Here is a 26,380-nt window from a genome sequence, read left to right as displayed (position 1 = left end):
TAAAAAGTATTTCAATTAGCGCAGTGCCATCATGCATTCTAAACTCTCGGCTCCATGTTGTTTTATCTGAGAGGAGAATGACGCACTGTCATGACATCATCATACACAGTGTTCATATTTCTTTATACCATAAACTGTTTCCAATATTCTCCTGCTCATAGTAAGTACTTTTCCTCTTATTTTTTCGTGTTTTTTTTTTTTTTTTTATCTTTACTTCACGGCTATTTTTGTCATGGTACCACCCGTCACTTTTAGTTTCTACCCAGTGGTTGTCTATAAATACCTATTTAATATCCTCTTGCGTGCGTCCACAAGGTTTTGTTTTCACCATTCTCGTGCTCCTTCATTTCTGATAAATATTTCATGTACAATGGGCCTCAGAGATTTGGGATTCGGTTTTTCGTAACGCAGCATAGCTATTTTCCGACAGCAAGGAGCATGAGGAGCATTTCAGGAGCATGGGGGCTCCTGAGGCAATTGTTCCGACGTACAACGGGTACAGCACCATCAGCTGGAGACAGTTGGCCACAGTAAAGGTCAATTTCATTTGACAAGAGACTAAAGTGGTCCATCCAGCAAAGTGAAGAATGTGGAAAGCTAAAGGAAAGCATTTTTTGTCACTTTGGCAATGACGAAATCTGCTTGACAAATCAGTGACCATCAGTTTATGTCACCTTTAGTGTCTTTGACCTAGCGTGCTTGGAAATAGAGCTGATTTAAAATAGTTCCAGCTCAAGTGTTAATAGGAAGTCCAGTCATGCCAAACTGAGGAGGTACAGCAGTGGAAACTGCGCCAAAGTGCAAAGAGATCAAGGAAAGAGATCAAGAGAGGAGAAGAAGGGTTGCTGCAGCAAAGCAGAGACTGTGGACTTTACTGTAGTACAGCCGCGCCCAGAATTATGTTAGCGTGTTCATTTTTTAAGTTGGGGCCATTGAACTGAGTCAGTACTGGGTTGGTAACTTCACTTGGCCCCCAAACTTCACTTGTATGACTTTTGAAATGTAAATTTCCAGAAGAATGTAGTTGAACTCCAAATTTGTGTGGAAAACACAACTTTGTTTGTTTTTTTGGGGGTAAAACAGTCATTCACATTGGAACAACTTGAAAATATGAATGACTGACATTTATGGCAACAAGGTTAGCTGGCACAACAAGCAACAAAGCAAGCAAGTTGTTTGCTCCAAGACTGAGTTCTCTTTACTTTACAAAGTATATGTTATATTTTAACTCGCGTGGCCAATACAAGGGACAACGGTTCTGTCAACTCTCATTTCTTTGTTGGCAAATGCGGGAAAAAAAACATTTTCACAAGAGCAAATCTTAGCGAGTCGAATTGCCCAATTTTGCCGAGGTTTGTTTTTGTTTGTTTGTTTGTTTGTTTGTTTTCAGTGTCATGAGGACAATGGTTGGGATAAATTCGAAGATCTTATTATTCTTGCCCTCCGTGAATGCAGTTTCGCTCCACCGATTTGTCCTCTGTTTAACTTTCTGCCCATCGGTAAGAGTGCAGCGACAGTTCATCACATTAAGCAGGGCAGAAAAACAATCCTGGCTACAAGGGCCCATCCGGCCAGGGAAGGTCACGGCTGTCTAACGGGCCTTCTGAATTTCAGTTTGCTATGTGAAACGTGGTTTTTTTTCTTTTCTTTTCTTTTCCTTGTCGTGGCTGCTTATTGAATAATCCCTCAAAAGTAACTCAGCCTTTCATTGTGGCTGTAGCCTACCAATGAGTGGAGATGAGCTTGTTGAAGCTTTTATTCCCTTTTAAAGGCAAAGCGGCGCACTCTCGCCATATTAATCAAGATGTTTATTTTTTTTTTTTCCCCCCCATTTGTAAAAAAAGTCCGTGGGCGCTTGTGCATTACCGTCACAAACAGTGAAGCTTAGATTCTTATTGACTAGAATGGAGCACCTGTCAAAAAGAGCTTTTGCAAAAGATTGCATCAGCACAAGCGCCGAGGGACGACGGTGAAGTTCTGCCAATCGTATCATCGATCTTACTCACTTCTTTGATGGCTGACATTTATCATTTCGTGCTGGATTCCATGGCGAGCAAAGAATACGCAATGGAAGAAAGCACAACCCTGCGACCGGTACTCTATGTAATGCAGTTCTCTCGACAGTCATTGCAAAAGAAGAATAAAATGTTCACTGGAAAGCGATTTGTGTGGTGCCTTGATAGCCACATTGGTAACCTCCAACCCTTATGATGCTACTTTTTCAAAACAAAGTGACTAATTCTTGCAAAGCCAACACGAGTGGAATCATTCTCACATTGTTTTGTGTGTCGCAAAAAAAAAAAAAAAAAAAGCCCAATTTAAGTCATTCTCGCTAACGACGGCCAAGACAAGTGATTGGTTGTCATATTGGAAAGTTTGGGCCTGAGGTATGTGCTTCCAAGCCACTAATATTTTACAGTCACCTGCCTCACCTGTATAATGTTACATTATAAAAGAAAGCTGGAGGGAGCATGAGAAAACACAAAATGAATGTCTTAAATTTTCATTTATAGGATCATGTTTACATATAGTACATGTTTTGATAATAAGGATGTTTTTTTTTTTCTTCCAAGAGGCGGCACGTCAATTCTTACTTCCACATACTATTATTCCTGAGTAAATGAATACAAGTTTAAGTATGGGAATAAAAACATCAGGAGAAACATGCAGAGAAAATCCTGGGGTGACAAAAAGTTATTTTCAGGTCGTATTGCCCAGCCATTATAGCATTTTGTTATGAAGAGTGGTTAACTTCTTTTTACAGTTGCATGACAATTAAGACTGAGTCATCACACAAAAGTGCCCTACACGATTTGCCAGTTTTGCAATTACTATTAGCAGTGGCTTTTTTTAAACACCTTCATTACTGTTAAGTATGTTATTACGTTGATTACAACATCCCTGTATGGCAACTACCGGCTTTGTGATTGTGACAACTTGACTCCAGAATGTATTGAATATTTCCGGTGGGATAAATGAATTCCTAATTCAAACAAAATAGAGATCGCCTACATTTCAAGAATAGATTGATTCCAACCTTAGTGGCATCACTGTATGTCCACCATGTCAAATTGACAATGATATCTGACTAGTATTCCCCCTAAACGCATGTCCTGGTTTGGAAGGAAAAAAAGGGATAAAAAAAAAGAAAATCACCCCCTAGCAGTATCCAATGCTGCGTTGGCTCCTCCAAGTGGTCACGCATGCAGCCTTCCATCCAATTTCAACACCACTGATCCTCAACAAAGCATTGCTGGAGCCTATCGCAGCTGGCTTCAGTCAGAAGACAGACTACGCCCTAAACGGGTCACTAGCCAGTCACAGGGCACATATAGAGACAAACGACCATTCACACCCACATCATCATTGAGTGGGAACCGATCCCACGCTGCCCGCACACAAGTCCGGCGATTGGACCACCACACCGTCAGCGACTGCGCTCATGTATCATGCTGGTCCAAAAAAAAAAAAAAGACAAAAAGAGGAGTTAAAAGCTCACAGGGATGAGATTTTATTGCAGGGAGACGTAGGAGAGGATGACATCTTTGGCGGCTGAGTTGGGTTAGCACGACCTTGTCCTGTCCTCTCCACTGCCACTGCCGCTGCCTCTCCCCACATAAATCAGCTGCAATCAAGCATTGAGGGACTGTCAGCTCATGTAATGCAATCTCACACACCCACACCCACACCCACACACACACCATTGGAAAGACATAGATGTCACTCGGTGCAGGTGGGATTAGTACAGTGTGATATCGAACAAATCAGCCTGGATTTCCATTGCCATTTATCTGCTGACATGCAACCAGGCCTTTGTTGCACCTCAAAACAATTTCACAGCACCTAAGCAGAAGGATGAAATATATTTACTCGAAATGTAAATCAGCTCCCGAAAAGCCTCCTGAGAGTTTTACGTCTTGTCTCACAGCGTCAAGTATGACTCACGCACTTCAAGTGATTGTTTGCTTTTTGTGCTGTGAAATTGGGTTATCACAGGGGGGAGTCAAGTGGAAACTGTGTGAAATTCAAGTTAAGGCATTGATAATGAAAGTGAAATGACTCCAAGAACAGACTTACACAATTTATAGGACTGCTCAACACTTGAGAGTGTGAAACTATTTTTTGGAAGTTGAGATCAAGCACTGGGAGGACACGCAAACCCCATACTGACAGACTCGGTGTGAGATTCGAACCCAGTTTGACACATACTTCTGTAATAACAAATTTACTCAAAGTACCTTAAATAAAGCCTTCGGTCTTTTTTCTCCCCATCTATTAACAGCGAAGCATCCATTTTTGCCTAGAATTGAACAATTTACATACGTCGAGTTGAGCAGGAAGTGACACGCGGGTGCATTATGGGAAATGTAGGACGTTCGTGCTCCGTGTGTGTGTGAAACCTGACTGTGCCAACATTCAGTTGAAGTGGACTCAGATGGTGATCAAGTTACTGAATCAACTGGTAATCCCGCCACTGCTACTGCTGGTTGTGACGAATATAACACTGCACTATTTCTAATTCCGGCTGCAATTTGGTTCGTATTTATTTGGAACCGTCACATAGGAGTAAAAGCATCCTTTCGGCCGCGAGCGGCCATTTATTTCTGCCTAAACTTGTAATACCCTAGCGGACCAGCAGATGTCAGCAGAGAGCTGTGAAGATTTCTGTCCACACATTCCAGAAACAAACTGTACATTTCTATAACGCAAAATGCTTCTTTCCATCATAAATGCTGATTTTGCTCCCATGGGGTCCTGAGGATGAGTCATTCCTCCATATACAGCTCACTGTACTGTAAATTAATACGACTTTAAGTGAGTCGGACAAATGAATGCCAATGCCTTGAGCCGCAGGTCATTTGTGCATTTTAAACGTATTCAATTGCCACTTTTGATTGGAATTGTACCCATGAGATTGCAAGTGAATAACGCCCTCAGCAGATGTAGAGTGCAGGAAAATCCGCCCTTACAAAGATAAAAATGCTAGGCTTTGATTTATGCTGTCAGAGCTATTCGTTTAACAATGTTTATTGCGGTTGTTGGGTGTGGCATAAAAGTGCGCTTCATCCCTCTGAGAACATTTCATTTTTAATAATTTGTGTATGTAATGCAGTCAAATAAGATAAGGTAAACTATATATGTTTTCCGAAAACAAAATCAGATCACAAGAAGAACGGGGAAAAAAAGGAAAAATGTACGTCGACCCACATGGAATTAGAATAAGGATCTCCAATGATTTACATGTCAATTTATTAATTTGTACATGTTTACTAATTGATTTGTAACCGTATTTTTATTTATTTATTTATATGGGGATATGTTCTAATTTTTCTGTTTAGTTATAGTTATGTTTGTTTGGTTATTTGTGTTTATTTACTTCACCGTGCACTCTATTATGGACCTTCACATCACACTGGATTGTTCCATGTCAAGTCGTGCGTTGGGTTTAATCAAGCAGGTTTTGATTTGGATGAGCTTCACATCTAATTTGACCTTGAAATTGACCTTGTGTATCATGTGATAAGTTTTTTTTTTTTTTTACTGAAATGTAATCTCTCACATGTTCTGCAAAACACAGAACCTTGAATACTGAAAATTGAATGTCATTGAACGTTCAATGAAAGTTGAATATCATTGACTATTCATTGTACTGTATATTCAGTAAAAGGCTGAGGGTATGGATATCGTTACTCCTTATTAGTGCTTAAAAAAAAAAAAACAGTGGAAAAAATAAAAATGTCAACATTTGGCAGCCTGACCGAAAATATGAAATTTAGGGTTGTGCCATCAATATCAACGGGTACACAAACTTTCATCCAAATCAAACTCTGGTTAAAAATGTTCCGATTTTTTTAATGTGATTTAATTTATTTGTTTTTCTGTCTTCCTTATATATTTATTTTCATGTTTTTTTCAAATGTATCAGATTTTATTTTTCTTTAATTTAGTCCCACATGGAGCTGCAGCTGTAGCTTTTTCATTTTAATGGAGTCGGGATCCTTGGGAATTTCATTAGCAAAGGCCATAGAGGAGAGTGACATTGCACTATCCCAGTCCCAAAAAAAACAGCAAAAATGTCAACAGTTGTAATGGAAAAAATCTTCCAGGGTTCCGGAACAAAAAACAAAAGTTGTTCAGCAAGCTTCCGGATGTACTCTGCAGCACATCGCATCAATCTCATGAGATATCATAAATCCAAGCCAACCCTCTCTCCGCCCCGCCCCTTCCATTCCCAAATCCCCGCAGCGACTGTGGTCACAGTGTTTTTAACCTTTTACGGGGTACTTTTTTTTTTTTTAAAGCAGGCAAACAAACACAATGGCAGGACGTCCAGGCGGACAAGGAGAAAGGAAAACACAAGATGAACCCTGGGACACAGCTGCTTCTCTCTTCTTCTCTGCTTCCTCCACTCACTCGTGTCCCTCCGAGGTCCTTCCTGATGTACCGCGTCACATCGTGTCGTCACACACGTTGCGCGCACGCACGCGCACACACACACACACACACACACACACACACACACACACACACACACACACACACACACACACACACACACACACACACAGACCCTCTAGCATCATCAGCTTGCAAGTTTACACGACGTCAAACCAAGTCAAGTCGTCAGCCGACAACCTGGGGACCTTGAGCCACATGCCACATTCGTAACCACTCATCCGTGGCTTAAAAAGTAGAATTCTAAAGTTTCAACTGCTGTGAGCCATTGATGACCTTACGGCACTTCAGCTGAGTGCGAATCAAAAGGATTCGTGTCTATTTTAGCTTTTTGGCTACACTCGTTCCATCTATCCGACTATTTCTTACAGTGTAGTGCAGGTCCTTATCTATGAGCTGGAGCATATCCCAACTGACTTTGTGCTAGAGGCAGCGTGGTGTGAATTATCTTAAAAACCAAAAAGTACAAGTTAAGCTCTCGAGCAGCCACAATCTCCATAAAGACGAAAACGAGCAGTAGAAAATTATTTACTGTCATTCACACTTATCCTCATTGGGTCGAGTGTGAGCCAGAGCCAATCCCAGTTGAGTTTTGGACTGCTTGCCAGTCAATCACTGGGCAGTGGGCACATGTAGACAAATAATCATTCACGCTCACATGGATAAACTTTCCAATGAGCCGAACTTGCGTGTTTTTGGAATGTGGGAGGAAGTATCCGGAGACAACACAAAACTTGCAAAATCCACACAGGAAGCACGAGTCTGAGCCAAAATCTGAATCTAAGACCTCTCGACTGTGAGGCAGATGTACAAACCACTAGCCTGCCCTGCTCATTCCAAAATGAAAAGATTTGCATCGACAAGGTACAGTATGTTAACGGAACAAAAATAGGCATCATGGACTTTATTTTCAGAGACACGGGCATGTGCTTTTGACGTAATGATTTCATTCTTGTGCCAGGGGAAGTCTATTTTATTGTATCGACACCATGCTGGGAATTCCGGAGAACTTTGTGCATTGTCTATTCCATGATAATGCTCCACACCGTGCACCCTTGGGAAAAACTTCAGGATTGTGTTTGACCTGCGAGATTCCCTTTAAATTTAGCAACAGTATCGGCAACAGAAGAAGACCACCTGTGCTTGAGCTACTATATCAAGTGATGACCCGTGTAGGTACACTGCTGCCTTTTACGGAAGTACAAAGAGCGAACGCTGCGTTATAGGTTCAAAAGTCACGCAAGGCTTCGGATTTCGTTTGGAAGCACGGGGCATTCATCACTGGGCTCATGACGGTATCCGCCAACATCTGCATGCCGGGAGCATCCTGAACATGATACTTTGAGGAGATATGTTGAAAGAAAACAATAAATAAAACGGAGGTCTTATAGAATGGTCTTAAATAGCATGGGTACTTCCTTCGCGATTGTTATGGAAACTATTCATTCAACGAATATCACTACCGGATACTCTGCCTCGCTAGGAAAAACAAACACGGCCTGATTATTACAGTAATAGTAAGCGCCTTATATAATATTCCATTAAGTCTCCATTATAAAATGGCAAGAGTGGCTCAGGGAAATATGTGACATTTAACTTTGTTGGCACCAAGAACCAACTAACCCCTTCTCCAATCCCTCCTCCTTTTCTGTAATGTCGCTCTTGAACTTTAACCTCTGCCGAGCGCCACAGAGTGCATCTCTCAGCGTGGCTTTTCAAAAGGCGCTCCTCTCAGAATGGAGAACCATCTGGAATACGCTAAAGTCAGATAAACATTTACACATATCCACGTGTTCCCGGATCAAAGTGGTTGAACTGAGTCGGGGACGAGCAGACATGGCATACGCGGCTGCTTTTCATCTCCGCACATTGCTCGGAAAGTGTGGCAGCTGTTGCTTTGGAAGATGCTCGCGCTCCCTTAACACTGCAGTTGGACTGAATTAAGCGGGCCCTTTACGTTTTCTCCACTCAATCCGAAAGCGGAAAACTCATTCATGAACTTGACTCGTGTTGTCATCACAACACTTAACCTAAGGCGGTGCGCACACATCTCAATTAACTCCAGCATTCCCATCAGTCAGAAGACGCGTGATTATTGGTTGTCTCTGAAAGGTTTTCTTGAGAGGTGTTCCTCCCTGGTCAGCTTGGAAAAAAGGTCTGAGCCGACAAAATGATAAACCCGGCTGAGATACCGTACACACACCATAGACCACAGGTGTCAAAATCAAGGCCCGGGGGCCAGATCTGGCCCACGACATCATTTTATGTAGCCCGTGAAAGCAGATCAAACATGTCAACTTCCATGATGCTTTCTAAAATGTCTACCAAAAAATTTTATTCTCATATGTTATAAATAAGAGAGATATCCTAAGCATTTTCTTGTTACCAAACCCCTCATGAAAGTTGAATCAACAGTTAATCTTGACTTCTTTATATGGTTTCAGTCATAATGGCCCTCCAAGGGAAACGGTAAGTTTGACACCCCTACTATAGACCATATACCCATAAAACCTTTTTCAGCCATCCAAGGAGGCAGACAATTTACGTAGCACCGCCTCCTGCTGTTGACTGAAATTGATGCCAACGTGCCCTGGAGCTGGCATTACTATCAATGCTGAGCAATGCCAGCTCCAGGGCATGAGTTTGTATGAGTATAATCTGGTTTAGTGCTGTCTGCCGATATACCACAGACTTGAACAGATTCTGCAAAATAGCTCTCAGTGGAAGTTCCATAATAAACCATTTTTCATTTTTACCCAGCAGTGGTCCATCCATCCATCCATTTTCCAATCCACTTCATCCTCACAAGGGTCGTGGGGGGTGCTGGAGCCTATCCCAGCCGTCTTCGGGCAGTAGGCGGGGGACACCCTGAACCGGTTGCCGGCCAATCACAGGGCACACAGAGACGAACAACCATCCGCGCTCACACTCACACCAAGGACAATTTTGAGTGTTCCATTAACCTGCCATGCATGTTTTTGGAATGTGGGAGGAAACTGAAATACCCAGAGAAAACCCACCCTGGCCCAAGGAGAACATGCAAAATCCACACAGGGAGGCCAGAGCCAGAATCAAACCCTGCACCTCTGCACTGTGAGGTTAACACGCTAACCACCAAGGCCGTCCTCCAGCAATGGTGATATATAAATATCCACAACCACTTGCACTGTTACACAGTGACTCAACATCGTGCAATCAGATAATTAGATGAAGACTTCAGCTGGTGGTCTGGTGTGACGTAAAAGCAATAATAATCATAATTACATATAATCACACTACAAATCAGGAGGCGGCCCGGTGAGTCAGTGGTTAGCACGTCAACCTCCCAGTTTGAGGTACCGGGTTCGATTCCAGCTCCTGCCTTCCTGTGTGGAGTTTGCATGTTCTCCTCGTGCTTGCGTGGGTTTTCTCCGGGTACTCCGGTTTCCTCCCACATTCCAAAAACATGCGTGGCAGGCTGATTGAACACTCTAAATTGTCCATAGGTGTGAGCACGGATGGTTGTTCGTCTCTGTGTGCCCTGCGATTGGCTGGCAACCGGTTTAGGGTGTCCCCAGCCTACTGCCAGAAATCAGCTGGGATAGGCTCCAGCACCCCCCGCGATCCTTGTGAGGAGAAGCGGATCAGAAAATGGATGGATATACATATATCTCTTTCAACACACTAGTGGCTGGAGAAGTGTGAAACTTCACGCCTCTGTTCCAACATCCCAGCATTTATATAGGTGTCATTGGGTTCTGTTACTACCACCCAAGATGGCATGAGACTAATTGGCAAGAGGCGGCTCTGTACCGGACTCACTGGATCCAATGAGTTCCCTGAGTCCAAACTGACTCACGCTGACAATGAACACTACATCACAGCATTTTCCTGCTATGTACAGTAGCTTTGCCGAAAATGAACAATCAGTCGTAGCAGTGGCCAGAAAGAGACAAAAAGGATCAGTATCGGACTGGTTGGTCCATAAAGCGGTCCACAGGTTCGGTCTGTGTGGTTAATTGCGGTAGGAAAATATTGGATAACAAGAGACAAATTTACTCTTCCTGTAATGCGTCCTGCCCTAAGTGGCTCATATAAACAAATAACTGCTACAATGCATCATCTCATCACATGGTGAGATGATGTGAAAACAAAAAATAAAAATTGCTCAGTACGCGCGGCCGCTTATTAAGAAGCCCAATTGTGACTTACTCTGCACAGTCGATGATTGACTGCCAAGGGGTTCGAGACGAGTCAATGACCTCTGACCCTCCTCGTGTTTCCATGTTGATTACACGGTTCATCGTGTGACGTCATGTGACGATAATGCGCAGGTGAAACAAAGGACTCAGTGTACTGCTATGCATATTAGTTGTAAATGCGAGGATGAATAGGTGTTTGTCTATCTGTGCGTTGCAATTGGCTGGCGACCAGTGCAGGACATAATTTGCTTATTTTCCAAACTCAGCTGACAGAAGCTCCAGCTCACCCACAACCCCAATGAGCACAAGCGATAAAGAAAGTTCACAGATGCCAAAGATGCACAAATTGTGGACATTGAGCCGTCATAAGAGCAGCGTTGTCACAGTTACCTTGAAAAAGTAACTTCATTACTTACTGATTTCTTTATTTTTAAAAGTAACAAAATTACAGAGTTACATCTCACAAAAACTGACGACGCTACTTCGCATAAAAATGACGCCTGGTTTTGGAAGTGCATTTCGTTTTTTTAAAAATATATATAAATAAATAATAACAATTATGATGAGATAAAAACAACCTATTTGACGTACCACACATCACGCTCGCTCTGCCAGCTTGTTCACCGCCATATGCTTGTCACTTATGCGTGCGTCTTTACATTTTCACATCAGCGTTGGCTTTCAACTTCTACACGCGTGACAGTTGACGAATAGAAAACACAAGCCGCGACTTCCACCAAGGAAATTTGTACCACTGCAAAGCTCTTCGTCTCAACCGCATTTGGCAGAGAAACAAGGGGAAAGTGTGACACATGTAAAACACACCCATGCTCTACCCATGATTACACCATGCGCACGTCGACACGCAATTACAAATGGCCAACTTTTTATGTGCCATTTCCATAGGTCAGGGTTTCCATGAAAGTCAAAATAGCTCACTTCGTACATTAACGTTGATGGGTTTATACCGATACAGGACGTAGGAGGACAGTCGAGTAGTTTACTTCCACCTAGTGTAGTTTGTGAGCATCTGCGGAAAACAGTTTGGGACGCGACCCCTGAAAGTCACACCAGAGAAGATTTCGGGGAAGGGGGGGCGGGGGGTTGGTCCATAAAGCGGTCCACAGGTTCGGTCTGTGTGGTTAATTGCGGTAGGAAAATATTGGATAACAAGAGACAAATTTACTCTTCCTGTAATGCGTCCTGCCCTAAGTGGCTCATATAAACAAATAACTGCTACAATGCATCATCTCATCACATGGTGAGATGATGTGAAAACAAAAAATAAAAATTGCTCAGTACGCGCGGCCGCTTATTAAGAAGCCCAATTGTGACTTACTCTGCACAGTCGATGATTGACTGCCAAGGGGTTCGAGACGAGTCAATGACCTCTGACCCTCCTCGTGTTTCCATGTTGATTACACGGTTCATCGTGTGACGTCATGTGACGATAATGCGCAGGTGAAACAAAGGACTCAGTGTACTGCTATGCATATTAGTTGTAAATGCGAGGATGAATAGGTGTTTGTCTATCTGTGCGTTGCAATTGGCTGGCGACCAGTGCAGGACATAATTTGCTTATTTTCCAAACTCAGCTGACAGAAGCTCCAGCTCACCCACAACCCCAATGAGCACAAGCGATAAAGAAAGTTCACAGATGCCAAAGATGCACAAATTGTGGACATTGAGCCGTCATAAGAGCAGCGTTGTCACAGTTACCTTGAAAAAGTAACTTCATTACTTACTGATTTCTTTATTTTTAAAAGTAACAAAATTACAGAGTTACATCTCACAAAAACTGACGACGCTACTTCGCATAAAAATGACGCCTGGTTTTGGAAGTGCATTTCGTTTTTTTAAAAATATATATAAATAAATAATAACAATTATGATGAGATAAAAACAACCTATTTGACGTACCACACATCACGCTCGCTCTGCCAGCTTGTTCACCGCCATATGCTTGTCACTTATGCGTGCGTCTTTACATTTTCACATCAGCGTTGGCTTTCAACTTCTACACGCGTGACAGTTGACGAATAGAAAACACAAGCCGCGACTTCCACCAAGGAAATTTGTACCACTGCAAAGCTCTTCGTCTCAACCGCATTTGGCAGAGAAACAAGGGGAAAGTGTGACACATGTAAAACACACCCATGCTCTACCCATGATTACACCATGCGCACGTCGACACGCAATTACAAATGGCCAACTTTTTATGTGCCATTTCCATAGGTCAGGGTTTCCATGAAAGTCAAAATAGCTCACTTCGTACATTAACGTTGATGGGTTTATACCGATACAGGACGTAGGAGGACAGTCGAGTAGTTTACTTCCACCTAGTGTAGTTTGTGAGCATCTGCGGAAAACAGTTTGGGACGCGACCCCTGAAAGTCACACCAGAGAAGATTTCGGGGAAGGGGGGGGGCGGGGAGGGGGGGGTGAAGTCCTTGAGCTCTTCAGTCAAAGTGAGGCATTGCAGTTTGCAGCTCTATCCTCCTGCATCCCTCACAGCGCATTAACTCCATGGATTGGAATGGAATGCTTTACCATATACAAGATGGACAAGAGCTCTCACAGCATGAACACTGAATGTACACCAGAGAAGATTTCGGGGAAGGGGGGGGGCGGGGAGGGGGGGGTGAAGTCCTTGAGCTCTTCAGTCAAAGTGAGGCATTGCAGTTTGCAGCTCTATCCTCCTGCATCCCTCACAGCGCATTAACTCCATGGATTGGAATGGAATGCTTTACCATATACAAGATGGACAAGAGCTCTCACAGCATGAACACTGAATGTATTGCACCCATCATCAGTTATTGTTATGATCCAGAAAGAAACTTACATGGAATGATCCTTAGTGTCTCCCCCTGTCTGATCGTCCCAGTCAGCTAGAACCAAAACAAGCATGCACGCATCATCACAAGCACTCGCCCACTCCTGCTGCCTGCTCAGGCTCTCTCATGATGGAAGGAAGGAGGGAAATCTCCTCAGTGAGCTGCCAGCCGCACGGGCCAGCGGACGTCACAGTGTTTCCTGCCCCACCCCCGTCAACCAATCGCGCGGCTCTCACGGACGGGCCCCCGCCCACCTCCTCGTGCCGGAGAGTGGAACAAACTGTGTGGACCAAGAATGAGGTAACAGACCCAAAAAAAACAAAAGCTGATGTGATTGGAGAGAAGCAGAAGTAGAAGTAATGACTCATGTTGAACGCAATCCATTGATATATTTTTTTTCCTCCCCATTTTTCTCAACACCTTGGTTCCATTGGAAGATTATGTACTGTACATTCATCTGTTCCCGAGTCAAACTGTCGCCATCGTAGAAGTAGAAGGTACGTGCAGTTAGGTGCTGTTTTCAGCAAATAGTTTTTAGTCATGTTCCGAAAAAAAAAAGAAAAAAAATTGCAAGTCGTCAGTTTCACGAACGGTGATTTGGAAAGCTATCTAATTTCAATGAAAAAATAAAATAAATCGAAATAAATAGAAAATATCAGCACTAGCAATACTAGGCTGGCATTAGTGTTGTAAAAAAGCCAAAATTCACCAAAGCTAATATGTGGGTATTATGACTTATTCCAATGAAGTGCTAGATAATATTTATTAGTTTGAAGTTTTATTCTTTGGAAGGTCAAACACCTGTAAGTAAGAATAACAAAGGGTCATTGAACTTACCTGTAAGGAGCAAGAATGTAGCTACTTCTTCTGAATCCTCTCAACAGCCTGAGTTCCCTTCTCTCTTTGCTTCTCTTTGTTCGTCTTCTGTCCAGGTGTTGGCGAATGAGGCATGGGCATATTGCATCATAGTTGCAGCAAAGCTCCTGAAGCCCAAGGTAACAGATCAGCATAAGGCTGCAGGTAAGCGCGTGCTACGAGTGTGCCCATGAGTGATTGGTTGCCTTTTCACTGGTGGTGTTTTTGTTTGTTAGTTTTTTTCAAATAAAATTAAAGTCATAAGATAGAGGCAGAGAGGTTGTTTTTTTTCTGTAGATCATTTTACTAATGTATTACTGTCTGGTCATACTGACAGCCTTTACAAATATGACAAAAAGTGTTTGTTTTTTTCTTAAATTGCAAACTCCCCTTTAAGTGTGCTGTATTTTGACAGAAGAAGACCTGTCAGGACATCGGGGACAGTCTTTCATTTTGATTGTCAACTTGACTTGCCATATTATACCGAGACAGGGATAAGTTTACCGTATTTTCACTGCTAGGCGACCTCTAGGTTGAAATAATCTGCATTTCTTCTCCTGTGGCCGTCATGGCGTTGTTCGTCGCTGTCATCACTGGTACCGTTCTGTGGCAGAATTACAAAAATAAACATAGAACCATTTAAAATATTTGGAGTTAGAGCAGGGGTGGGCAAAATGTAGCCCATCGTCTCAGAACATTTGAGCCAGCAAGCCATGCAATTATAAAACAAGACAAAAACTCAGAGGAACAGTTTTAAGAAGTCCCAAAAAAACATTAAACGCACAAATGCTAGCTTTATTTGTTGAGGATTAAAGGGGCCTGAGAAGAAAAAGGTTTAGCATTGGATGCCTGATGTTTGGGATGCTATTTCCTTCTAAGAACAAATCCAGCTGCTAAGAAATTGGGTGGAAAACGCTATTTTCCAGATCCTGTTTAAAATTCCCCGAAATTGTCTTCCCCTCTTGGCCACCGTGTGGAGGAACAGCGGCCCGATAGAAGCGATTCTGCTTTTATGTGGAGCACATGAGACAGTCAACAAAACCTTTGCACGTGAAAAACTGCCCCATATTTCTTCAGGCGCCACACGAAATGACGACGGGAAGGGTTATGAGACTCTAAGATCAATATGTAACCTCATATGATTTGTTGATACGTTGAGTGAAATGTGTGCATGTGAAAATATTTATCAGAGTATAAAAACAATGTCCCCTCAGCCTTGGGGACCTATAAACTTCAGAACAAAATATATATCCTTGTGCATTCTGGATTCTAAGATTAAAAAAAAAAAAAAACAGTACAAAAAAATAAAGACACAAAATTCCTGCCTCTTTCCCATCAATTACAAGTGTACAAGAGCAAGTTGTGTATTTGATATTTCCTGTGCCACATGAGGGACGAACACAGGGGAAAAAAAAAAAAAGCACTCACCTATGTCAAGTGTCACGAGGCATCATGTCAAATTAGCCCTTCTGCCTTTTCTTTACATGACTGGAACATGTTGAGCCCAAGGCATTTCACTCACTGTGCGCCATCAGTCAACTATGGCTCTTCTGCACTAAAGAACATACAGGGAAAAAAAAAATTATTATGCATATTGTATTTCATAGAATGCCACCAATGGTGATTTTGCAGTCTCGCTCAAGTGTGACAATGCTACAACATATCAAAGGGATGGTGCTGTGGGGGGATCTATTCCTCGTGAGGCTCACAGGTGAGCTGCTGTCGATCGCAGCCGACTTTATCGGTCTGTATTCCTGTTGCTCTCGTTCCTTTTTGGTACGAGGTGGATGGCAAATGGCACAGCTTCTCACACAGAAGAGTTGCCAAGAAATCGCCACAGCGGACATGAGTGGATGACTGATACTGTAGGTGCAATTTAAGTTGGGTTTGAGGCAAAAAATTATCGGGCTCTACGAAATCTGCCAAACGATTACAGGCAGCTTTGTATTATATTGGTTCGGTTTAATCTATTTATTAATTTTTTTGGGGGGGGTCAAATTAATTTCGTTTTATATATATATTCCAAATTTCATGGAAAAACAAGATATTTGTTTGTTGCTTGCTTGATTTTTTTTTTCTTTTTTGGCTATGTCTTTGCAGGCCAAAATTTGCCTTACGAGTGAGTTTCAGATCCGTAGCCGTCCCTCAGATGAAATGAAAATACAAAGGAACTCACACACACTTTCAGACTTTGAAAGGAGCATGTGGAAAAAGACCAAAAAAGAAGAAAAAAAAACTTTTTCGGGTTTAAAGGCACAGGTCAAAACACAGCTTTATGACAAGAAAACCCACATCGTTCTCTTTTATTATGATTTATCATGCTTTAAATATTTACATTTTGAAGTTCTGCCAATGACGGATCAATTGAACGGAATCGAATCGCAACTCTTGACTGGCCGAGTGGTCAGTCAAGAGTTGAATTAGATCAATTAAAATGCATTTTTCAACAGGACGGGCTGGGGGACAGCCTGGCAGAGCTTGTCCATTAATATCAGCTTTGTGTACTAGTCTACTGACCGTACGCAGATAGTAACGTGCCACTCTGTGGATGAGAGCGCAACATAGATTATAAAGAAGATGACAGATGAGAGAAAATGGTGAGCCGTTGCAATTCGGACAAGTTCAGGCGGCTCACATCGTAACAGAATGTACTGTATATGTCTAATATAAACAGAGTACGAGTCACGATAGGTCAAATGGAAAGAGTGTTGAGATTGTGAGGAAGAAGTCATGGAGAGGAAGGAAGGATGACTAGCTCCATCTAAAAACAGCCACTGACATATAAACCCAAAGTCAGCGTCTCTCACGGCGCGTTTGACCACAGCCCAGCTTTTCAACTGAATTCAGAGAACCTGACCTGGATTAGTCTCACGAGTGGTTGCCTTCTGGATCCGACTCCGTCCCAGACGTTGCAGGAAGTCCTGAATGTAGCATGAACTAACTTGCTAGCTAGCTAACTTTGTCTTTTTTTTTTTTTTTGCTTTTATAAAGGGGATGATCAAAGCCGTCCTGCTACTTCTCCCCAACTTCGGTCCATCTCACTTGACTGTCATTTAGTCCCACTCGTTCATATCGCTTATGGTAAAATATTTTTCCAGTAGACCTACTGATGCAAAGGAATTTTCAATGTACAGATTGCGCATCCAGCAGAGGTCACGGAGAAGATCCTGGCTTGAACAAAAATGACTGGCAGTGGCAACTAAACAAGATCAAGTTTACACTTTTTTTTTTTTTGAAATCTCAAAACTGGACATAGTCAGCAGTCAGTCAAAGTCCATCATTGAATTAGTAACTTTGCCACTGGAAGAGAAATGTAAATTCCAAAACCAACAGACAGTAAAAAGTGTCACGCTACCATTTCTCTCCACCATATAAAAGTGTCATTGAAATATCTAGCTCACTGTGAGTTGGTTTGGAGTTGCTAGGTTCATGCCCCTGATGACTAAAATGTTGAGAAGGACCGCTGTATCCATTTTGAGTCCAATGACAAATTTCATTCCACCCACATACATGTCACTTGAATTTGGAGCTGGAGCCTGTTAGGCGCTTTGCTGAGCACACTAGCCTTGATTCAATTTGCTATCCCACCGGTACATCCTGTTTTCCAACAGGAATAAAAAGGCCGAGAGGGGATAGAGTCCGGAGAGAAGACGGACGAGTCCCTCAGGGAATTGAGGCAAACAGGAATGCAGACATGGAATCAGCAAAGCAAGCAGGCCCGCTGCGAGGCTCATAAATTCACGGGAGTGGAAAGGTTATGCTAATACTATGCAAAGACTCACTTCTCCCCCCACTTTTGACTGTTTGCATCATCATAAACACACACTGAATAAAGAGTAGGAATAGGAAATAGGAACAGTAGTAGGAATACTTATTGGAGCATAAAGAATGAATGGGTTTGTCAAACCGGACAGGAACAATGGTATGCGGGTAAATTCAATCTCAGCAAGACATAACGGATGACGAAAGAGTGATCGATAAATCGGCTTTGGGGACAACGTGATACACTGCCGCCAGGCAGATAAGAACCTGTGAAAATCAGATTTGTTCCACCGCTGTGCACGGCCGAGATAACGGCCAAGCTGTTGGCAATGCCCTCACAAAAAAAGGAAAAAGAGGGGAGATGTTCTCTGTGGGGTGAGGTGTGAAGACTTGGTGCAAGGCAAAGTTAAAGTAAAACCGACAAAAACACCCCCCTGGTCCAAATCGTGCATCGGTGTGGATTTGTAGCATTTTAAAGCAGAAGCAACATGACTACAGCCCTTTTCGGTACGATCTCCACTCAGCGTGAAAGTGCGAGGGCAAGAGCTGTTGTTTCAATTGCGGTTTGTTGGTTTGTTATCTTAAAACGCAAACGAGGCAAGATGGTGGTGGGTTTGTTTGTTCTTCAATCTCCCACAAACAAGCACAAAAACATTTGACATCCACCATTTACTGTATGTTATTTCGCCAACTCGCTGTGCCTACGACACACACAAAAAAAAAAAGTACCTTCTCTTTGGAGAGTTAGCTTGCGTGGCTAACTTTGATCACCTCCTTGATGGCCGCCACAAGTGTAAGCATGTCATAATGAGAAAGACTGACACGCCAGGAGGATAAAAGAAAGGAGTTGGGACAGTGAGACTTGATAGCCAATCTGTGGAATTGGGGCTTCGGGTAGAAAAGCTTTAGAGTGCAGGTACACGGTTCAATCAATCTGGCCTTCCTGTGTGGAGTTTGCATGTTCTCCCCGTGTCTGCGTGGGTTTTCACCGGGTACTCCGGTTTGCTCCTACATTCCAAAAACGTGCATGGCAGGTTCATGGAACACTAAATTGGCCCCAAGTGTGATTGTGAGCTTGAATGGTTGCTCGTCTATGTGTGCCCTGCGATTGGCTGGCAACCAGGTCAAGGTGTACACCGCCGACCGCCAGAAGACAACTGGGTTAGACTCCAGCATGTCCGCACCCCTCGTGAGGATAAGCGAATCAGAAAATGGATGGATGAATGTATTATACAAAGTGCAATACAACTGAACTGTACTTAACATTTACCAGACTGAGAATCACTGCGTCATGAGATCAACCAACAAATCAGACCACGAGATACAGCTGGACAAGATGCAAATGAAAGGAACTAATTGGAGGAGGCACGAGGGTAAGGTGAGAGCCCATTGTAAGAAAAGATTCTTGTCATTGGTGTTCATGTGATGTCACACCTCAAAATGAAGCATCAAAAGAAACCATGTGTGGGGTTTTTTCGTCCCCCCTTAGCACGGTGCTCGTGACTGGCACTTGAGAAATAACAGGCCCTTTCGAACACTGTTTAAAAAAAAAAAAAAAAAAAAAAAAGTCGTTCCCTTTTGATAGCCTTGTGATCCTATTGCCAGTCTGCCTTCACGCTTAAAATTTTTACAAAGTCATTCATTTTGATCAAAGCAATTTATTCATGCTTATACCGGAAAGGCATAAAATACGCTATTTCTGCATTATGTTGCAAATTTCCTGTAATGGACGAGCCTGTGCGAGGTTTGCATGTACCATACAACGGTGGCTGGCATTTTCTACAGGGAACTCCGGCTTCCTTCTGCATCCCCAAGACAAGCCCGTTTGGTTCCTCAATTGCAGTGGCTAAAGATGTGAATGACCATCGAGCAGAAGCAGGCCTCTCACCTGGTCTGTTGGGACCCATTTCATCTGCAACTTTGAAAAATCAAGGCAAGTTTATACCAAATTTGAGCAAACCTGATTTCTGTTCCCACAAAACTTCATTAAACAGTCAACTGACAACTAGATAATCAACCTAATACCACCCAAGTTCCTGGTCTGTGCTTGGGAGTAAATTTACTACAGCAAGCACTGTTTTAAAATAAACTCCCAAAAGTTTGACAGTTAACGTTACCACGTTGTAGTAATTCTTTTTTGTTTTACCGTTGATTTCATCCATCTAATTTTATTTATCGAGCACCTAAATAAAACAATGCATGGGCCTGCTAGATGGTAGCCGCCGTCGTGTCCAGAGTGGAACACGATCCATAGAACCAAAATGGGCAATAAAAGCCCAGCCGTCCATTATCCAAACCGGTTGTCATGAAAATCAAAATTAAGTCTCTACAAACAACTCAAGTATATCGTCAACATTTATTATACATATAAAACAATAGAAACAACTTTTCAAAAAGCACATTATTCATAAATGGGTAACAATTACATTGAGAGCAGGCTATTAGACCTTAACAGGAACTGCATCATTCGATCTGTCAACCTCTTCTCTGTTCCACACCACTAGCCAGCTTGTATTCGTATCCTCCCCTCCACCACCGGAGCGCAATTCCATTCACTTTGGCGCTTTAAGATCATCACGACACACTCCAGTCACCGATCCAAAGACATTGCTGCTGTGCACATTTTTTTTTTCCCCCTCACCCAATAAGAATGCCCTGGTGGTCCAGGACAACGCCTCCTAGCTTTTTTCCCCAGGAATAAATGGGTCACGCTTCATGAGAACATTTCTCTGGACCGGTATCATCAGGAATTGTGACTCCAAGTGGCGAGGTGTGAAATGAAATTGAAAATAAACACCCTGTTCTGCATGCATGTGACCATTAAAATAGCCTTGGAGCTGCTATTAAAGCAACGTGACATTAAGCTTTTATAGTGAACCACTGAGAAAGGGGGCGGGGGGGCCAAAAACAAAAACCCGAGTCCCACCCATCACTTAAGGCATTTTTAGGAGGGGCACTGCATAGGGCAGGGTCATGGAGTCTCAGTCATGCCATAGGCAAAGCCCTACATAGTATGGTTGGTTTCTTTCCCCCGTGACACTTAACAGTCAAGGCATAACATTAAGATACACAACAACAAAATAATCCCTTCGCTGGGTTAAATATAACTTTGGTCATAATTTAAAGATTGTCTTTTTTTTTGCCAGTAGAAAAACACTAAATCTGAACAAAGCGCAGTCCGCCACAAAATGGCTCCGTGCCAGGCTTGCCGGTTATTTGTCTTTGTCGTGGTTGGCGTTGCCGTTCATGACGCCGTTTGTATGGTGGGCCCACGTCTGGGCCTGCAGCACTTTGGGCAGCCGCTTGCCTTTGGTGTAGGCGTGGTACCAGAAGTTGAGGAAGAGGAAGAGGAAGATGAGGCCGTACAGACCAATGATGTAGATGAAGATGGGGAACTGGTAGGGGCAGTCCCGCATGAAGAAGTACTGCGAGATGTGCGTGGTCACCATGACAAACTGGATCTGCGCAAGAGAAAGACTTTAGCCTGTTTCACACATGACACGACGTTGCTCTCTTCACCTATCGGAACAACCCGTACAGGAAGGAGGTTCTCTTTACAGCTCTGACATGGAGCAAAATGTAACGTACTAGCTGAATGGTGGTCAGGTATTTCTTCCACCACAGGTACTTCTGGTAATTGGGGCCCAGGGCGGTCAGGCCGTAGTAAGAGTACATGATGACATGGACAACGCAGTTGAGCAGTGCATGGAAAGTCCCCATACCACCTTGGGGGTGAAGCATATTGTGAAAAACTGCAGAAATGGAAAAGAAGACTTCAAGGTGGGAGATTGCGGTACCTGCGGCAAAGCGAACGCCAAACCACCAGGTAAACGGCATGATGGAATGATGGTACACGTGAAGAAATGTCACCTGGTTGTTTTTCTTCCTCAGCACAAAGAAAATCTAACCCAAAAAAAAAAAAGCAATTTGAAGTACAGTACTTGCCAAATTTTCCTGAGGTCACAGACAACATCAGAACTCCTGCTTACCGTGTCCAACATCTCAATGAACTTGGAGAAGTAGTACAGCCAGCACGTTGCCGCCATCTATTGGACAAAGACACATTCAGTCACATAATCTCCAGCCATGTTGCAACTTTTCAACACACTTGCACAATGCAAAAGGTATACTTTTTCTGCTTTTGCAAAGAAAAGCAAACCTCAATTTTGGCCTGCCTTTGCAAAGTCAACTAACCCTTAATTTTGACTCAGGCAGAGGGCATCACCTTTTTTAATTATCAAATTGAGGGATTGGAAACATTTTAGTGAAATATAACAATCAAAACACCCCGAAGGATGAACACTTAGGTCATCCGTTTTTGTGTCATGCCAACACCACAGCGAAGGTACTAATTGATGGCACAGCAGAAACATGAACCAACATAAAATTGCCACTAGGCGACACTGTTGCGCCTCCCTTTCCATTACATGTTTGTCAGACATCTTAAAAAAAAAAAAATAAAAAAGTTGAGTAGTTTTAATTTAAATCGTAAAGTGTTTGTCTTTACACCTAAACATCCCCTGTCCAGCTAAGATATGACCGAACAAATTGTCATCATTTTTATTTGAAAAGCAGAATTTTTAAATTCTTTTATTGCTCATTAAAACAAGAGTACTGTTCCTAAAGCGGCGAGTTTGGAAACTGAATTTTTAGGCAAGGCCGAACAGCCAGTAACCCAGTACTAATGCAGTAGTGAAGTCAGAATTATAGTAAATTCTCGTTTTAAAACCCTTTTAAAATTGAAAACTGAATGAAAAACCCGTAACAATGGCAACACCCAGCATGCCTCCTAGCGTCACTGGGCGCCCTTCATAAACCACGAAATCTGGTGCGTGGGTTCAGTTACAAATATTTACCCTCATAGCTTGCGGCGAGTCAGAGTAGTCGACGAGGTCACAATGGAAGGAATATCCCGTTCCCCATCCCGACATGACAAACTAGAAAGACATACTCCAATTAAGTAACAAGCAAAACGCTCGACATGTTTTAGACAATATTGCACACTCAAGCAAGCAAATCAATAATTTGACGCAGGTTTGACATTGCAACATGTCTTGCGGTGACAAGCGTGGCAGTTCCCGTTGACCCACCTCATAGCACATGTAGAGCGACAGCGCCACCACGCTGAAGTTGTACACCACCAGAACCCCCTTGAGGTCAAAGGCTTTGCGGTTCTCCATGATGCGAGGCCCCAGCGACATGACGAAGAAGATGTACGCCATGATGATGACGCTCTGCATGACCGGAGACGACATGAGAAGCCAGTCCTCCGTACGAGAGTCTGCAACAGGTGATTAAAATGGATAAAAGAGCCGAGTTTCTTAACCAGAACAGGTAAACGGGGTGGAGGAGGAACCGACCTGCATTCTGGATGAAGCCATCATACATGAGCGAAGCTGAAGACTTTATCTCATATAGTTCCATTGTTCGAGCCTTACAAGTTCAACTTTGAGAGAAGAAAAAAAAAGGTTCATGTACATTAACTCAGTTGAATTGTATCAGTTAACGCCAAGGTAACAAAAATCAGCATGCTCACTTCTTAGCTTTGCTGAAGTGTAAGAGCAAAATGTAAGTGTGTGTGTGAGAGAGAGAGAGAGAGGGGGAGGCAGGCAGACCACATAAAGCAAGGAGTGTATGAGCAGTACAATGAGTGACAGTCGCGCAGATATGCAATCTACAATCCAGTATCGGGTAATCATTTCATTAACCTTAGCAATAAGAAAATAAGCAGATGAATATCTTATCGCTTTTGCCGATTTTTTTAAGTCCCTGCTTGTTTGAGGTTATTCACAAAACGCATTGTTAAAGTTTAAGCTATTTAACACTTTGAATTGCTATGGAATTGGTAAAGAAACTCTCATCAAGACAGCCTCTTTATTTGGGGAAAAATGAAATGCTTTGAAATTGACCAAATGTGGAAAGTGGGTTCCACCCAGGTGCAACAAAGCTCATTGTTTTGGTGAGGAAACAACTATTTGTCTCCATTAATAATTACATCAGCAGTTAATGCGACCCAATCTTTGGTGATGGTCAGTTCCAGAATCGGTGCTGCATGTGAGTTTTCACTGAACGGTTCCACGTATGAGTGGAGAGCTGAAAGCAAGCCCATGTAGTAAAAAGCTGGCTACCGTTCAAACACTGATTTCCGTTTGTCAAAATTTGCATTACATTACTTTAAGGAGACATTTTACATTATTCCATGTGAGTTTTCACTGAACGGTTCCACGTATGAGTCGAGAGCTGAAAGCAAGCCCATGTAGTAAAAAGTTGGCTACCGTTCAAACACTGATTTCCATTCGTCAAAATTTGCATTACACCCTTTAAGGAGACATTTTACATTATTTGAAGAACAAGTTTCCACATGCGTGTGCATAGGTCAGCATAGATATGGATACATCCCATTACTTGCCTGCACCAAAATAAAATTAGCTATGTGGGCATAAATGTGGATACAAGGAGGGGGCCCTGTATCACTCAATAATGCAAATGAGTATATACAGCATGGGGCAGTTGAGTCACTTTAAATGACACTTAGATTTATTTTTTTTAATCTGCCCAAAACCCACGACCCAATCTTTGGTGATGGTCAGTTCCAGAATCGGTGCTGCATGTGAGTTTTCACTGAACGGTTCCACGTATGAGTCGAGAGCTGAAAGCAAGCCCATGTAGTAAAAAGTTGGCTACCGTTCAAACACTGATTTCCATTCGTCAAAATTTGCATTACACCCTTTAAGGAGACATTTTACATTATTTGAAGAACAAGTTTCCACATGCGTGTGCATAGGTCAGCATAGATATGGATACATCCCATTACTTGCCTGCACCAAAATAAAATTAGCTATGTGGGCATAAATGTGGATACAAGGAGGGGGCCCTGTATCACTCAATAATGCAAATGAGTATATACAGCATGGGGCAGTTGAGTCACTTTAAATGACATTCTTACATTTGTTTTTTTTAATCTGCCCAAAACCCGCCAATTTATCATTCAGTTTTACTACTTTTGGCATTTCATAGAATACAACAAAGTGATCAATCATTTATACATGCTTTTTATGCGCTTTATAAAGTGACAATTTCATAGTCTTCTTCAGGGGGAAAGGATTAAAAAAAACACCTTGTTGTAATCTAACTCAAGGAATACCAAATAACTATTGATTAGCATCGCAGCATGGCATTCAAACTGCTTGTCATGTCAGCAACTGCAAATTGCATGATCGTTAATGTTCTTAAGGGTGATTAAAATAGTTTAATTAAACCTGACAGTGTGGGGGGCCTCCCCGGTACGACTAACTGGCATGACTGGTTCGACGAAACGAGCCCAGTAGTGAGACAACGGTGCCTTTGTGGAGCCGATCAAGCAGCTGCGCACAACGGAAGTCCTTATTTGGAAGTTATTGTAGTTCTCTGCTGCTCGAAGCGGAAGTAAACGCGTGAATACAAAATAATAGTGAAGTTAGGAGGCTGCGAGACAAAATAAAAGCTATTCGTCCACTGTACAGGGTTTCAAAGACTTAGCTAGAACAGCAGCACCAGGTCCTACCAGCACATATTATACAAACTAAGGCGAACAAATATTCAAAGCACTATACCATTAAATCAATCTAATTCACCTACTTCAAAGCCACTTATTAGCCTCGGCGTGATAAAAATCAGCATTTGCCGACGTGAAAAAAATAAAAGACTATTTGAAAGGCACAAAAGAACTCGAATAACCTGCTTTTAGCTTCACACATACTATCGCAACGGTTACTTATGGACACCAGCAGGGATAAAAGAACGTTTGTGGCTGTGATGCAATGACGCAAGGGATGAAAAACTAGTCCAGCAGCTAGATACATCCACCAATTTCAACAGAGTTAAGCCATGAAAGTCCACACACTGCGCTGCTGAAAGACAAAAGTTTTACCTGAGATTCTGTCGTACAACGACCCAGCAAAAAAATCCTTTTTGGCGTTGAACTGTGGTTAAAAAAAAAAAAATCACAATAAAATTAGGCTTGGAAAGACTCCTAATCATACAGGTGCGTCTCAAGCTCTGTTCACGAGTTAATGAAGGGCGCACCCGCGTTATTTATAACGTTGACTAGGGGGCGGGTCTCGAATCCTTCGGGTTTGCTGATTGGCCGGCGCGTGGAATCTGGAGACACATTCTTGGGCAATGCCTAAAGGAGACGTCACGTTACGTTCACAACGCTTGCATCACACACAATCTGCCATTATATGCGATCATTGAAAAATAACAGAAACTGTACAGCGTGTACAATAAGTATTTTTCCATAGTTGTTCCCCC

At 42.6% G+C, this 26,380-nt stretch overlaps 2 protein-coding genes across 5 annotated transcripts in view; both read right to left on the bottom strand.

Moving 5' to 3' along the window:
* Positions 1-15,877, bottom strand: part of LOC109520650 (cAMP-specific 3',5'-cyclic phosphodiesterase 4D-like) — a 40,938-nt gene extending 25,061 nt beyond the window's left edge. Inside the window, exons 1-3 of one of the 2 annotated variants that reach the window (XM_019878012.1) lie at positions 15,755-15,877; positions 14,309-14,454; positions 13,480-13,525 (exon numbers count right to left, since the gene is read on the bottom strand). The gene's annotated coding sequence lies outside the window, so the exon portion shown is untranslated. The remainder of the gene's footprint in view (positions 1-13,479; positions 13,526-14,308; positions 14,455-15,754) is intronic. The other variant, XM_019878013.1, reaches the window with a different exon arrangement.
* A 4,548-nt stretch (positions 15,878-20,425) lies between these two features.
* Positions 20,426-26,117, bottom strand: elovl7a (ELOVL fatty acid elongase 7a). Of its 3 annotated transcripts, XM_019878079.1 has the most exons (8): positions 25,998-26,113; positions 23,449-23,534; positions 23,179-23,369; positions 22,945-23,025; positions 22,078-22,134; positions 21,886-21,991; positions 21,677-21,813; positions 20,426-21,549 (listed from the first exon to the last, which is right to left on the bottom strand). In XM_019878079.1, the coding sequence occupies exons 2-8, from the start codon at positions 23,510-23,512 to the stop codon at positions 21,301-21,303; spliced, it is 885 nt and encodes a 294-aa protein (XP_019733638.1). In that variant the 5' UTR covers positions 23,513-23,534; positions 25,998-26,113; the 3' UTR covers positions 20,426-21,300. The 3 variants fall into 3 exon arrangements, with proteins under 3 accessions (XP_019733638.1, XP_019733636.1, XP_019733637.1); XM_019878077.1 differs by having other exon boundaries at positions 21,677-21,991; positions 25,998-26,117; XM_019878078.1 differs by having other exon boundaries at positions 21,677-21,991; positions 23,449-23,521; positions 25,998-26,117.
* Between the last annotated feature and the right edge of the window lie 263 nt (positions 26,118-26,380).

Source organism: Hippocampus comes, unplaced genomic scaffold (genome assembly GCF_001891065.2).
Source record: "Hippocampus comes isolate QL1 unplaced genomic scaffold, H_comes_QL1_v1.1 scaffold13, whole genome shotgun sequence".
Lineage (NCBI taxonomy): Eukaryota > Metazoa > Chordata > Actinopteri > Syngnathiformes > Syngnathidae > Hippocampus > Hippocampus comes.
The sequence above is the reverse complement of the archived record's forward strand: the minus strand, read 5'-3'. Positions and strand labels throughout refer to the sequence as shown.